The following is a 15,678-nucleotide window of genomic DNA, read 5'->3' on the forward strand; positions in this document are numbered from 1 at the left end:
AATATTGCCTGTCTTATACAGTATTTATTATTGTCTTGCTAGGTTTGTTCTTTAGTCTTCATACTAAAGATATAAATAATTTATTCACCACTCTTACAACATTGGAGTATTCTAAATTTGTCTGTGAAATTAATTTGTTAGTGGGTTGTGCACCTTCAAATGTTTTCTTGCTACTCTTTACTGTTGTCTTCTTGAAGAATTTCCTTTACAATTTCTTGTAAGGCAGGTCTAGTATATGATAAATTCCCTTAGCTTTTGTTTGTTTGGGAAAGACTTTATTTCTCCTTCATATTTGAAAGCTAGTTTTTACTGGATACAGAATTCTTGGTTGATATTCTTTTTCCTTCAGCACTTTGAATTTATTATCCCATTATCTTCTGGCCTATAGCATTTCTACTAAGAAATTCACTGGGAGACATATTGGAGCTTTGTTGATTGTTGTGTGTTCTTTTCTCTTGCTGCTTCAGTATTTTCTTGGTCTTTGGTTTTTAATAATTCAATTATGATATTCCCTGAGGTGTTCCTCTTTGTATTGAATTTGAACTTGAGTCTGCTGTACCTGGACACTGTCTTCTTTTCCCATATTTGGGAAAATTTTTGTCATTATTTCCTTAAATATGCTTTCTATGTCTCTTTTTTGTGTCATTTTTTTGAGTACATCAATTATGTGGTGGTTATTTTACTTGATGAGGTCCTATAATTGTGTTCAGCTTTTCCTTATTCATTATGATAGTAGCTGTGGGTTTGTTATATGTGACCTTTTTGTGTTTAGGTACATTTCTTTTATACCTTATTGGGAATTTTTATAAAAAAATCAGGATAGTGTGCTGAGTTCTATCAAATGTTTTTTCTACATCTATTGAGATGATCATATGGTTTTTATCCTTCATTTTGTTGATGAGATGTATTATGTTTACTGATTTGCATGTGTTAAACTAATTTTGGATCCCTGGTATGAATCCCACTTAATTATGGTAAATAATATTTTTAATGTGCTGCTGGGTTCAGTTTTCTTGTATTTTTGTTTGCTTGCATTTTGTTGAGGATTTTTGCATTTCTGTTTGTGAGAAGTATTTTTGCATCTATGTTTATGAGATCTACAGTTTTCTTTTTTGTGTGTGTGTCCTTGTCCGGGTTTTGTATCAGGGTAATGCTGGCATTGTAGAATGAGGTTGGAAGCATTTCCTTCTGTTTAATTTTCTAAAAGAGTAGGAGAATTGGCATTCGTTCTTCTTTAAAAATTTGGTAGAATTTAACAGCTAAGCTATAAAGTCCTGGACTTTTATTTGATGGGAGACTTTTTCTTACTTAATCTTGTTGCTCATAATTACTCTGTTCAGATTTTTAAAATTTCTTCTAGGTCAATCTTGGTAGGTTTCATGTGTCAGGAATTTATCCATTTTCTCTAGGTTTTGCAACTCATCAGTGTATAGTTGTTCGTAACCATCTCAACTGGGGTTTTTTTTGACATTTCTCTGATATCAGGTATAATAGCTCCTTTATGATTTTTGATTATATTTATTTGAGTCTTTTCTCTTTTTTGTTAGTCTACTAAGAATCTTTTTTCCTTCTGTTTTTCACAGCAGGATGCCTTATTTTTGGCCTTACTTAGTAGATAATTTTCAAGTACATGCATGGCCTGATACAAAAGCTTACATGTTTGCTACTAAGTCCTAAAATCTTATGCAGAGTGGACTCCATCTTTGATTGCACTCTCTGTTGTTTCTGTAACAGAAATAAGAGTAACATAGTAAGCCATATTGGTATGAGGAAATTTAAATCATATTATTCTTATTTTCTAGGGACTGTTACCTTTTGCTGTGGTGGGAAGTATGGATGAAGTAAAAGTTGGGAAAAGGATGATCAGAGGCCGTCACTACCCTTGGGGAATTTTGCAAGGTAAATATAATGAAAGAGAGCAAGGTGTGGAATGATTAAGTTAAATATATAGTGTATGTCATCCATAGTCTCAAAATACCATTTTAACTTGAGCTGATATTGGTAACTCTTGCTAACCTATAAATTAACAGACACTAATGAGGAACATGGGTTCTGTTTTAATTAAGCTAATGCTTAATTGGAATATGATTTATTCTCATAGCATTTTGCTAGCTGCTGCTTTAGGCCAAAATCTACAGAAGATAGGCAGAATCTCCTTCTTTATCACAATGTGTTATATTATCTCCCTCTGCATGAACCATGACATTAAGAATGTTGGGAAGCATTTTGAGACAAATTAAAGCAGAAATAGTAGTGTTTAAATATGTTACATAAACTAGTTGTTCTTTAATTGAAAAAGCACTTTTAACTAGTCATTAGAAAAGAGAATGACAAGCTATTTTAAAAACAAAGAAATAAAATTTACTTTTGGCTAAATTATAACTTTGACATTTATATTAGTTATCTAGCATCATAATAAGTACTATAATAGATACTAATTTGTCTTGTTCATATTTTGTGGTACTAATTACTGGAAAATAAATTATTTCTACCTGTACAGGTTTCCAAATGTTGTTTTTAAAATTGACATATTAAAAATTTTATATTTATAAAACATACGTAAAAACAACATATTTTCATATGTTATATGTAATACCCATATATTAATATCATATATATTACCCATATTATTATATATATATATATATTATGTGTAGATGTATAATATTGATAATATACACAGTAAATAATATATTGTGGTCAGTTTTCTGGACATAATAAACACAGAAGAGAGCCATATGAATTGTTTTTGAATTAATTGTTTTTAATTAATTGTTAATTTACAAAAATTGTATTTTTTATGTACAACACGATGTTTTGAAATATGTATACATTGTGGAATGGCTAAATCAATCTAATTAACATGTGCGTTACCTCACACCTTATGTTTGTGGTAAGAATACCTAATATCTCCTCTCTTAGCAATTTTCAAGAATACAAAATGCCGTTATTAACTATGGTCACCATGTGTTACAATAGATTTCTTGAACTTGTTCTTATCTAATGGAAATTTTGTATCCTTTGACCAACATCTTTCCAATCTGCCCCAAGCCCTCACCATTTTACTCTATTTTTATGAGTCCAACGTTTTTAGATCCCATATATAAGTAAGATCCTGAAGTATTTATCCTCCTGTCTGGCTTATTTCACTTAGCAAAATGTCCTTTAGGTTTACACACATTGCTGCAAATAACAGTGTTCCCTTCTTTATTAAAGCTAAACAGTATTCCATTGTGTATATGTACTACATTTTCTTTATTCATTCATCCATTGATGAGCACTTATGTTACTTCCATATCTTGGCTATTGTGAGTGCAGATATCTCTTGGACATGCTGATTTCCTTTCCTTTGGCTATATACCCAGTAATGGAATTGTGAAATCATATGGTAGTTCTATTTTTAATTTTTCCGGAACCTTTAGACTGTTTTTCATAATAGCTATACTAGTTTACTTTCTCACCAGCAGTATGCAATTTTTCCATTTTCTCCACATGCCCATCAACACTAACCATTTGTTTTCTCGGTAATAACCATTCTAACAGGTGTGAGGTGGTATCTCATTGTTGTTTTAATATGCATTTCTCTGATGATTAGTGATCTGAAGCATTTTTTTCATGTACCCATTTGCCATTTGTGTGTCTCCTTTTGAGAAATATCTATTCAGGGTTTTTTTTTTTTTTTTAATCAGATATCAGATTATCTTCTTACTATTCATTTGTTTCAGTTCATTATATAATTTTGCTATTAGTCCCTTATCAGATGTATGGTTTGCATATATGTTCTTCTGTTTCATAGGTTGTCTCTTTACTTTCTTGATTTTTTCCTTAACTGTGCAGAAACTTTTTAGTTTGAATTAGTTTCACTTGTTTATTTTCATGTTTCTTGCCTGTGCTTTTGAGTTTATATCAAAAAAATTATGTTTCGTACCAATATTTGTAGTTTCCCCCTGTTTTCTTCTAGTAGTTTTATACTTTCAGGTCATACATTTAAATTTTTAATCCATTTTTAGTTGATTTTTGTAAATGGAGTGAGATAAGTGTCTAATTTCATTCTCTTGCATATGAATATTTAGTTGTATAAACACCATTTATTGAAGAGACAGTCTTTTCTCCATTGAGTATTCTTGATTCCTTTGCATATTTTTATTTCTGGGTTCTCTATTCTGTTCTATTGGTGTATGTCTCTTTTTCTGTGCCAATACCATATTCTTGATTTCTACAGCTTTTTAGTACATTTTGAAATAAGGTAGTGTGATGCCTCCTGCGTTGTTCTTTTTTCTCAAGATTTCCTTGACTATTGAGGGTCTTTTTTGGTTTCATAGAATTTGGAATTTTGATAGAAATTGCATTAAATCTGTAGATTGCTTTGGGTAAAATGGACATTTTAACAATATTCTTTCAAATCATGAAAATGAAATTTTTTCATTTGTATGTTTCTTACTTATTCAACTTTTCCACCAATGTTTTATAAATTTCAGTGTACAGATATTTTACCTCCTGCTTACATTAATTCCAAATTTTTTATTTGTTTTTGGAACAGTTATATGAGGGATTGTTTTCTTGATTTTTTGAATCATTTATTGTTAGCTTATAGGAATGCTAGTGATTTTTATGTGTTGAATTTGTTTCCTGATACTTTATTCATTTATCAATCTAACAGGTTGTTTTGGTTTTGTTTTGTTTTTTCGTTTTGTGGAATCATTAAGGTTTCTATATCTAAGATCATGTCATACGCAAACAGAAACAATTTTATTTCTTCACACTTCCTATTTAAATGCCTTTTATTTATTCTCTTGCCTAATTGCTTTGAACTTGCAACACTATATAGAATAGAGGTGCTGAGAGTGGGAACATTTGTCTTGTTCCTGATCTTTGAAGAAAAGCTTTAAACTTTTCTCTGTTGGGAAAAGACATATATGAAAAGCTGTGGGCTTGAACGATGAAGTACATTCCTTCTATACCAAATTTGTTGAAACTTTTGATAATAAAAGAATGTTGAATTATGTCAAATGCTTTTTCTGTATCTATGAAGGTGGTTATGTGATTTTTATTCATTACTCTGTTAATGTGGTTAATTACACTCATTTGTATGCATATGATGAGACTTCCTTGCATTCCAGGGATAAATTTCAATTAATAATGGTGAGTGATTCTTTTAATGTGATGTTGAATTCAATCTGCTAGAACTTTGTTGAGGAGTTTTGCATCTATGTTCATGAAGGATATTGACCTGTACATTTCTCTTATTGTAATATCCCTGCATGGCTTTGGTATCAGGGTAAAGCTGGCCTTATAAAAAGAGTTCAGAAGTATTTATCTTTGATTTTGGGGAAGAATTTGAGAATGATGGTATTCTTGAATTTGGTAGAATTCAGGACTGTAGCCAGCAGGTCCTAGGCTTTTTTTTTTTTTTTCCAAGATGTGAGATGTTTATTACTGTTTCAATCTCCTGACTCATTACTGGTCTGTTTAGATTTTTATTTTCTCTTGATTCAATGTTGGTACACTATCTGTACCTAGGAATTTATTTATTTCCACTAGGGTTACCAAATTTGTTGGCATATAATTGTTCATAACAATCTCTTGTGATTCTTTGAATTTCTGTGGTATCAGTTGTAATGTCTCTTCTTCAATTTCTCTCTTCTTTTCTTGGTTTATCTGGCTAAGGATTTGTCTATTTTGTTTATCTTTTCCAACATGCAACTTTTGCTTTTATCGATCCTTTCTATTGTTTTCTTAGTCTTTACCTCATTTACACCTTCTCTGATTTCTGTTATCTCATTTATTATGCTAATGCTGAGCTTAGTTTCTTCTTCATTTTCTGTTTATTTGAGGTGTAATGTCAGGCTGTTTACCATCTTTCAAATACAGATATAAAATGGTATAAGTTTATGTCTTAGAACTGCTTTTGCTGCATCTCATAGGTTTTAGAGTGTTGTGTTTCCACTTTACTTTGTTCCAAATAAAATTTGTCACTAAAAATTATTAATATTGAATTGATTCAAACATGTAAAATAATAAACTATTCTTAACATTTAATGCTATTTGCATTCATAAAGATATTGTTTGTCAACATTTTAAATTACAATTATAACTTTAATGTGGCTAATTCTTTTTAATAAAAATTTTTAAATTGTCAGGTAACATTGTATATATTTATCATGTGCAGCATGATGTTTTATTTTTTTATTTTTATTTTTATTTTCTTTTTTTAAATTTTATTTTATTTTGTCAATATACAATGTGGTTGATTATTGTGGCCCATTACCGAAACCTCCCTCCCTCCTCCCTCTCCCCCATCCCAACAATGTCCTTTCTGTTTGCTTTTTATATCAACTTCGAGGAATTGTAATTGTTGTGTCTTCTTCCCTCCACCTCCAGGTTATTTGTCTATTTATTTATTTATTTTTAGCTCCCACAAATAAGTGAGAACACGTGATATTTCTCTTTCTGTGCTCGATTTGTTTCACTTAATATAATTCTCTCTAGGCCTATCCATGTTGTTGCAAATAGCAATATTTCATTCTTTTTATAGCAGAGTAGTATTCCATTGTGTAGATGTACCACATTTTCCGTATCCACTCATCTGATGATGGACATTTGGGCTGGTTCCAACTCTTAGCTATTGTAAAGAGTACTGCAATGAACATTGGGGAACAGGTAGACCTTCGACCTGATGATTTCCATTCCTCTGGGTATATTCCCAACAGTGGGATAGCTGGGTCGTATGGTTATGGTAGATCTATCTGCAATTGTTTGAGGAACCTCCATATCATTGTCCATAGAGGTTGCACCATTTTGCAGTCCCACCAACAATGTATGAGAGTTCCTTTTTCTCCACAACCTCGCCAGCACTTATCATTCACAGTCTTATGGATATTAGCCATCCTAACTGGGAGGAGATGGTACCTCAGTGCGGTTTTGATTTCCATTTCCCAAATGCTGAGTGATGTTGAGCATTTTTCCATGTGTTTGTTGGCCATTTGTATATCTTCCTTTGAGAAATGCCTGTTTAACTCTTTTGCCCATTTTTTAACTGGGTTACTTATTTTTTTGTTGTAAACTTATTTCAGTTCCTTGTATATTCTGGTTATTAATCCTTTGTTAGATGTATATTTTGCAAATATTTTCTCCCACTCTGTTGGTTGTCTTTTAACTGTTAATTGTTTCTTATGCTGTGCAGAAGCTTTTTAGTTTGTTATAATCCCATTTGTTTATTTTTCCTTTGGTTGTCCATGCTTTGGGGTCGTATTCATGAATTCTGTGCCCAGTCCTACTTCCTGAAGTGTTTCCCTTATGTTTTCTTTAAGAAGTTTTATTGTTTCAGCGTGTATATTTAATTCTTTAATACATTTTGAATTGATTTTGATATATTGTGAGAGGTATGGGTCTAGTTTCATTCACCTGCATATGGATATCCAGTTATCCCAGCACCACTTGTTGAAGAGGCAGTCTCTTCCCCAGTGTATAGGCTTGGTGCCTTTGTCAAAGATCAGATGGCTGTAGGTGTGTGGGTTGATTTCTGTATTCTCTATTCTATTCCATTGGTCAGTGTGTCTGTTTTTATGCCACTATCATGCTGTTTTGGCTTTGTAGTATAGTTTAAAGCCAGGTAGTGTTATGTCTCCTGTTTTATTATTTTTTTTGCTCAGCAATGCTTTGGCTATGCATGGTTTTCTGTTATTCCATATAAATGTCTGGGTAGTTTTTTCCATTTCTGAGAAAAAATATCATTGGTATTTTGATGGGGATTGCATTGAATTTGTAGATCACTTTGGGTAGTATGGACATTTTCACAATGTTAATTCTTCCAATCCAAGAGCATGGGATATCTTGCCATCTTCTTGTGTCCTCTTTAATTTCTCTCAACAGTGGTTTGTAGTTCTCATTATAGAGATATAACTCAATTCCTAAGTTTTTTTTTTCCAGTGGCTATTATAAATGGGCAAGCTTTCTTGACTTTTCTTTCTGCATGTTCACTATTAGCGAATAGAAATGCTACTGATTTTTGTGTGTTGATTTTGTATCCTGCTACTTTGCCAAAATCATTTATCAACTCCAAGAGGTTTTGGCTAGAGGCTTTAGGCTGTTTGATATATAGGATCATGTCATCTGCAAAGAGAGACAGGTTGACTTCATCTTTTCCAATCTGGATGCCCTTTATTTCCTTCTCTTCTCTGATTGCTCTGGTAGTACTTCCAACACTATGTTGAATAGGAGTGGTGAGAGTGGGCATCCTTGTCCAGTTCCTGTTCTTAAAGGAAAAACATTCAGTTTTTCCCCATTCAGGATCAAACTGGCAATGGACTTATCATATATGGCTTTAATTATGTTGAGATACTTTCCATCTATACCTAACTTGTAGTCTTTATCATGAATGGGTGTTGAATTTTATCAAATGTTTTTTCAGCATCTATAGAGATGATTATATGGTCCTTGTGTTTGATTTTATTGATAGGGTTTATCACACTTATTGATTTGTATACATTGAATGAACCTCACATCCCTGGGATGAATCCCAATTGATCAGGGTGTATAATTTTACTTATTGTTGCTGTATTCTAATAGCTAGTATTTTACTGAGGATTTTTGCATCTATATTCATCAATGATATTCTCCGGTGATTTTCTTTTTTAGTTGTATCTTTACCTGGTTTTGATATCAGGGTGATGTTTGCTTCATAGAATGAGTTTGGGAGAATTGCCTCTGTTTCAACCTTTTGGAATAGTTTGTAGAGAATTGGTGTCAATTCCTCTGTGAATGTTTGGTAGAACTCTGCTGTGAACCCATCTGGTCCTGGGCTTTTCTTTGTTGGGAGCCTTCTGATAACAGCTTCAATCTCTTTTACTGTTATTGATCTGTTCAGATTTTCTCCATCATCTTGTTTCAGTTTTGTCAAATTGATCCATTTTCTCCAGATTTTCAAATTTGTTGGCATACAGTTTTTTATAGTGGGTCTCAAATGATTCCTTGTATTTCAGAGGTATTTAATAACACCTTTTGCATTTCTAATTTTTGTTATTTGGTTCTTCTTTCTTCTTTTTTTAGTTAGCCATGCTAATGGTTTGTCAATTTTATTTATCTTTTCAAAAAACCAAATTTTTTGATTCATTGATCTTTTCTATCATTTGGGGGGTTTCAATTTCATTAAGTTCTGCTCTCATCTTAATAATTTCTTTCCATCTGCTAACTTTGGGTTTGGATTGTTCTTGTTTTTCTAGTTCTTTAAGGTGAAGTATTAGGTTGTTCACTTGCCATCTTTCCATTTTTCTGAAGGAGGCATTTAATGCGATAAATTTCCCCCTTAGTACTGCTTTTGCAGTATTCTACAGGTTTTGGTATGATGTATCATTGTTTTCATTAGTTTCAATAAATTTTTTGATTTCCTGTTTGATTTCTTCTTGGACCCATATGTCATTAGGTAGAATGCTGTTTAATTTCCATATGTTGGTATAGTTTCCAGAATTTCATTTGTTATTGATTTCTAACTTTAATCCATTATGGTCTGAAAAAATACATGGGATAATTCTAATGTTTTTGAATTTGTTGAGACTTGATTTGGGACCTAACCTGTGATCTATCCTGGAGAATGATCCATGTACTGATGAGAAGAATGAATATTCTGAGGTTGCTGGATGGAATGTTCTGTAGATACCTGCCAAGTCCAATTGGTCTAAAGTGTTGTTTAGATCTTGTATTTCTCTGCTGATTCTTTGCCTAGATGATCTGTCCAATACTGATAGTGTGGTGTTCAGGTCCCCTGCTATTATGGTATTAGTGTCTATTTCCTTCTTTAGGTCTAATAGAGTTTGCTTTATAAACCTGGCTGCTCTGACCTTGGGTGCATATATATTTATGATTGTTATTTTTTCTTGTTGGAGCAATCCTTTTATCATTATGTACTGGCCCTCATTATGTCTTTTTATGGTTTTTCGTTTAGACTCTGTTATTTTATCAGATATAAGAATAGCTACTCCAGCTCATTTTTCATTTCTATTTGCATGTTTGCATGGTAAATCTTTATCCATCCTTTCACTCTTAGTCTATGTGAGTCTTTATAGGTGTGGTGGGTCTCTTGAAGCAGCATATAATTGGGTCCTCCTTTTTAATCCAGTCAGTCAGTCTGTGTCTTTTGATTGGAGAATTTGATCCTTTTACATAAAGAGTTGTTATTGAAAAGTGTTGATTTACTCCTAGCATTTTATTGATTTTTGTTTGGATGTCTTAAGTGTCTTTTGTTCCTTTCTTTCTGATTTACTGTTTGTCTTTTGTATTTGTTGTTTTCTTGGGTTGTACATAATCTTTTATTTCTCTTCATTGTGGGCATTTTTATTTTACTAGTGGGTTTTGATTTTTCTTTAGATTTTATGGCTGTGGTAGTTATTTTTCAGGTACCAAACCCGGCACTCCCTTGAGAATTTCTTTTAAGAGTAGTCATGTGGTAGTGAACTCTTGCAGTTTTGTTTGTCTGAGAATATACTATTTCCCATTCATTTTGGAAAGATGGTCTTGCTGGGTAATGTATTCTTGGCTGGCAATGTTTGTCTTTTAGTATTTTGAATATACCATCTGATTCCTTTCTGGCTTTTAGGGTTTGTGCTGAAAAGTCTGATGTTAGTCTGATTGGGGCTCCCTTATAGGTGATATGACGTTTCTCTTGCAGCTTTTAAGATTCTCTCTTTGTCTTTGAGTTTTGCCAGTTTGACTATACCATGTCTTCAAGAAGACCTTTTTGGGTTGAATACAGTTAGATATCTTTGAGCTTCCAGAATCTGAATATCTGTTTCTTTTTCTATACCTGGAAAGTTTTCTGCGACTATTTTGTTGAATATGTTTTCAATGCAGTCTCCTTTTCCCTCCCCTTCTCGAATACACATGACTCAGATATTTGAGTGCTTAAGGTTGTCTGATCTCTCTTAAATTTTCTTCAATGTTTTTAATTCTTTTTTCTTTCTTTCTTTTTCTTTTTTTTTGTCTGCCTCTGTTATTTCAAACAGCCCATCTTCAAGGTCAGAAGTTCTCTCTTCTGCTTCTGCAAGCCTGCTGGTTAAACTCTCTGCTGTGTTTTTTATTTTGTTGAATGAATTCTTCAGCTCGGGAAGGTCTGCTACTTTCTTTTTCAGGGCATTGATTTCCTTGTACATTTCTTCTTTCAGGTCCTATATACTTTTCCTCATTTCATCATGTTGTCTAGATGAGTTATCTTGTATCTCATTTAGTTTCCTTAGAATTATCACTCAAAATTCCTTGTCAGAAATTTCAAGGGCTTTATGTCCTAAAGGATGTAGAGCTTGAGTGTTATTACCTTTTTGTGGTGTACTTTCTTGATTTTTCATATTTCTGGTATCTTTCCTTTGATGTTTAGTCATTGTGGCAAGGGATTTCACATTCCACTGGTTTGACAGTATTGTCTGGCTAGGATGCTGCTGGGGCTGCCCCTTTGGCATGGCTGCCTCAGTGTCTACTCGGTTGCCCACAGGCATCTCTGGTGTGTGGTTACCTTGGGCCTCAGGCCTCTCCAGGGAGATGTCTCTCTAGTTGTCGCTCACTCGGCCAGGCTGGGGGTGGAGTCTGGTGGTGATGAGGCCTACCTGCTCTGTCACACACTGGCACTGTTGGGCGTGTGGTCTCCGCAGATCTCAAACCTCTCCAGCAGAGTGCCTCTCTGGTCAGCGTGCACTCAGCTGGGCTGGGGATGGAGTCTGTTGGTGGTGAGGCCTACCTGCTTGGTCATGTGCTGGCACCAGGGGGCATGTGGTCTCCACAGATCTTGGGCCTCTCCAGCAGGGCACCTCTCTGTTCCTGGGTTCTCTATTCTGATCCATTGTTCTGAGTGTTTTTATGCCAGTACCATTTTGTTTTGGTTACCACTACTTTGTAGCATAATTTCAAGTGGCTTTATTTTTTTGCTCAGGATTTCTTTGGTTATTTGGGGTCTTTTGTTGTTCCATATGAATATTATGATTGTTTTTTCTATTTCTGTGAAGAATGTCATTGGTATTTTGATGGGCATTGCATTAAATCTGTAGTTCATCTTGGGTAATATGGATGTTTTCACAATGTTAGTTCTTCCACGTCAGAATATGGAATATCTTTCTGCCTTTTTGTGTCGTCTTTAATTTCTTTCAGCAGTGATTTGTAGTCCCCATTGTAAAGATATCTCAACTCCTTGGTTAAATTGATTCCTAGGTTTTTTAAATATTCTTGACAACTTTTGTAAATGGGCTTGCTTTTTGATTTCATATTCTGCTAGTTTGTTATTGGAGTATAAAAGTGCTACTGATTTTTGGGTGTTGATTTTGTATCCTGCAGCATTACTGAAACTGTTAATCAGCTCTAAGAGTTTTTTAGTGGAGTCTTGGTTTTGCTGTATATAAGATCCTGTCATCTGCAAAGAAGGACAGTTTGACTTCCTCCTCTCCAATATGAATGCCCTTTATTTCTTTCTCTTGCCTGATTGCTCTGGCTAGTACTTCTAATATTATGTGAAATGGGAATGGTGAGAGTGGGAATCATTGTCTTGTTCCTGTTCTTAAACTTCTGAAACACCAGTGATTTGGATGTTTCTGCATTTAAGGCTGTTTGCTAGCTCTCTTAGATTTTCTTTATTTTCAAATTCTTTTTCATTTTATTTTCTGTCCACTTTGGTTATTTGGAAAAGACTGTCTTTGAGATCAGAAGTTCTTTCTTCTGCTTATTTTAGGTTGCTATTTACATTCTCAGTTGTAGTTTTTATACATTTATTGAATGAATGTTTCAGTTCCAGGAGTTCTGCTACATTCTTTTTTATGGTATTTTTCTCTTTGTAAATTTCCTTCTTTGTGTCTCATGTTGTTTTTCTCATTTTGTTGTGTTGTCTCGCTGAGTCTTCTTGTATCTCACTGAGTTTTTTTAAAGATTATTACTTGGAATTTATTTTCAGACATTTCAAGGGTTTCTTGTTGTTTGTGGTCTTGTATTTGGAAATTATAGTATTCTTTTTATGGTTTCATATGTTTTTTTTCTTCTACATTTATACTATCTCTACGTCAATGTCTGGTCATCTGGTAGAGTAGTTCCTTCATCCATTACTCTGGTTGGCTTTTGAGGAGAAAGACTCCCTCCTTTAGATTTGTTATATACTGCCTATTAGTTGGGGTCTTTTAGCTTTGGTTCTAGGTACACTCAGTAGTGTCAGTAGTTCTGGTGGGTACTGGCAGCTATGTCTGTGGCTGGGACTGTGTGCAAGGCTAGGCCCATGTGGGTGAGTGGGGCCATGTGGGCAGCCATGCAGGTGACTGGATAGTTGCATTCACACATGAGGGTGAGGCTGCATAGGCAGCTGTTGTGGCTGGTACCTGTGTCTGGGGCTGTGAGGGCAGTGGGACACCTGGGCCCACATGAGCAGGTTGTGACTGGCTTAGGCAGCTGGGGCTGCATGGGTGGCCAGGTAGCAGATCCAATGTGGGCAGGTAGTGTTGCTCAAGTGGCTATGTCGGGTCACTTGGGTGGCCAGGTGGCTAAGTCTGCATGGGTAAGTGGGGCTGCATGGGGAGCTGGATGATTGTGGCTGTGCAAATGGCTAGAGAGTTGGGCCCACATAGGTGGATGGGGCCACAAAGGTGACTGGGCCATTGGAGTCACACTGGTGGCTGGGGTCACACAGGCTGCTGGAATGCCAGGTGGGTTGTGTGGCTGGGTGCACTCTGTGGGAAAAAGTCACACATAGGGAGAAGGGTCATGGATCTGGGGCTAGACAAATGTACAGGTCACCATAGTGGTGGTAGTGGTGGGCTGAGACAGGAACAAGAAGAGGATTATTCCTGAGAATTGCTCACAGCTGAGTATATTCTTTCTGTCACAAGGGAGAATTCCTCCTGTGGTGATCCTGGTATCAGAGACATGGTGACAGCTGAATCCCCATGATTCTTTCTCCTCTAAAACACCCTTCTTGGTTTTTGTGCTCCACAGGTTCCTCACCAGACTCCTGATGCTCTCCCATGCTCTCCCACCAATGTTCTCCCCTGTACTTAGCTGTCCTTTCCTTTCTCTAGTCCCTTTTTGTGGGAGGATTATATGTTGAGTTCCTCTAGTCTGCTATTTTGCCCTGCCTCTGGGATGTTAGCCCTGTTCATTCTTTTTTATTTATTTTTTCTTTTTTGTTTTTCTGTGTTATTCCCAAACTGCTATGTTCAAGGTCAGAAATTCTTTCTTATACTTGATCTAGTCTGTTATTGAGACTCCAAGAAGTATTTTTTATGTCGTTCACTAAATTCTTCAATTCCAAGATTTGTTTTATTTTTTAAATGATATCTATCTTTTTGTTGAATTTCTCACTTAGATTGTGAATTGGTTTTCTAATTTCATTGAAATGTTTGTCTATATTTTCTTGTATCTCAGTTTTTTAAGGTCACTAATTTGAATTCTTTTTCTAGAAAGTTGGCAATTTCTGATTCCTTGGGATCATTTACTGGAGCATTATTTTGTTTTGTTTTTTTGTTTATATATTTTTTGGGTTGTGTCATGTTACCTTGCTTTTTCATGTTTCTTCTTTCCCTGTCTTGATATCTGTGCATCTAGTGAAATAGTCACCTCTTTGAGTTTTGTTTAGTGGCTTTCATGGGAGAAGACTTTTACCTACAAATGTGTCCTAGGGTCTTGACTGGGTAGAGTGCAATGACTTTGTTCCAGACAGATGCAATAGTGTAGACTCCGTATAGTTTCTTCAGGTATAATCCACTTTCCCTGTGTCTATGAGTGACTCAGTGACCTACACTTGTGAGGTTTGTCATGGTGGATGGGGGAGAGATTGCTGGATTGGTTCACAGGCCAGGGATGTGCACATTCACCTCGTTGGTCAGTCATCTTAGGAGGTGGCTCACTGGTTGCCAGATTGATTATCAGGCTTGGGTGTGGGTGTATGGCATGTCAGGGTCTCTGAAACTGGTTTGCCAGTGGCCAGGTCACTGTGCTTCTTCTCTGATCTCAGATGGGTCCACCAGAGCCACTTTAGCCAAGCTGTTTCTCACTTGGGTTCATGTGCATGTGATGGCTGAAAGACTCGGGAGCAGGTCTTCCAGAGGTGTGACAGCTGATCTGTTTCTCTGAGCAAGGGGTGTGGGTGCACTTTGGCTCAGCTAGCTGAGTGTAGGTCTGTCTGCCAGTGACCTTTCTGCCATGACATTTCTTGGGGCCTGAGGCAAGTTCATGCTTCCCTTAGTGGTTCAGGAGCTGATCTGCCAAGGTCAGAGTTACTGTGCCACTTCTCAGGAAGTGGGTGATGCCACTAGGTGGGGCTGCAGTGAGGGGGCCTGTCCACCTGCTTCTTGGGTAATGAGTGGGGCTTCTAGCCAGGCCTGTACTGAGGGGGCATGTCTTACTGCTTGGACTGTTCACAAGACTGCTAAGCAGGTCTGCAGTGAGGGGCCCAATCAGCCACTTCACAGCTGGTATGCATGGCCACTAGGCAGATCTGCAGTGAGAGGGACTGTCCAGCTGCTTTGGGGCAGTGGGTGGGGTCACTAGGCAGGTCTGCAGTGAAAGGGCCCATGCAACTGCTTTGGGGTGGTGGCCAGGGCTGATAGGCAAGCCTGAAGTCACGGGCCATCCAGTCACTTCTGGGACTGTTGGCAAGGGTGCTTGATGGGACTGTTCAGGGTGGAATTGCCTAGGTGCTTCTTCGAGAGGGCACGGATGAAC

At 35.9% G+C, this 15,678-nt stretch overlaps 1 protein-coding gene across 1 annotated transcript in view; it reads left to right on the plus strand.

The window, feature by feature from the left end:
• The window catches only part of SEPTIN14 (septin 14), a 66,759-nt gene that overhangs the window by 21,625 nt on the left and 29,456 nt on the right, over window positions 1-15,678 (plus strand). Inside the window, exon 4 of the mRNA XM_063089247.1 lies at window positions 1,803-1,899. Within this exon, the coding sequence (XP_062945317.1) occupies window positions 1,803-1,899 (97 nt within the window). The remainder of the gene's footprint in view (window positions 1-1,802; window positions 1,900-15,678) is intronic.

Source organism: Cynocephalus volans, chromosome 3 (genome assembly GCF_027409185.1).
Source record: "Cynocephalus volans isolate mCynVol1 chromosome 3, mCynVol1.pri, whole genome shotgun sequence".
Taxonomy (NCBI): Eukaryota; Metazoa; Chordata; class Mammalia; order Dermoptera; family Cynocephalidae; genus Cynocephalus; species Cynocephalus volans.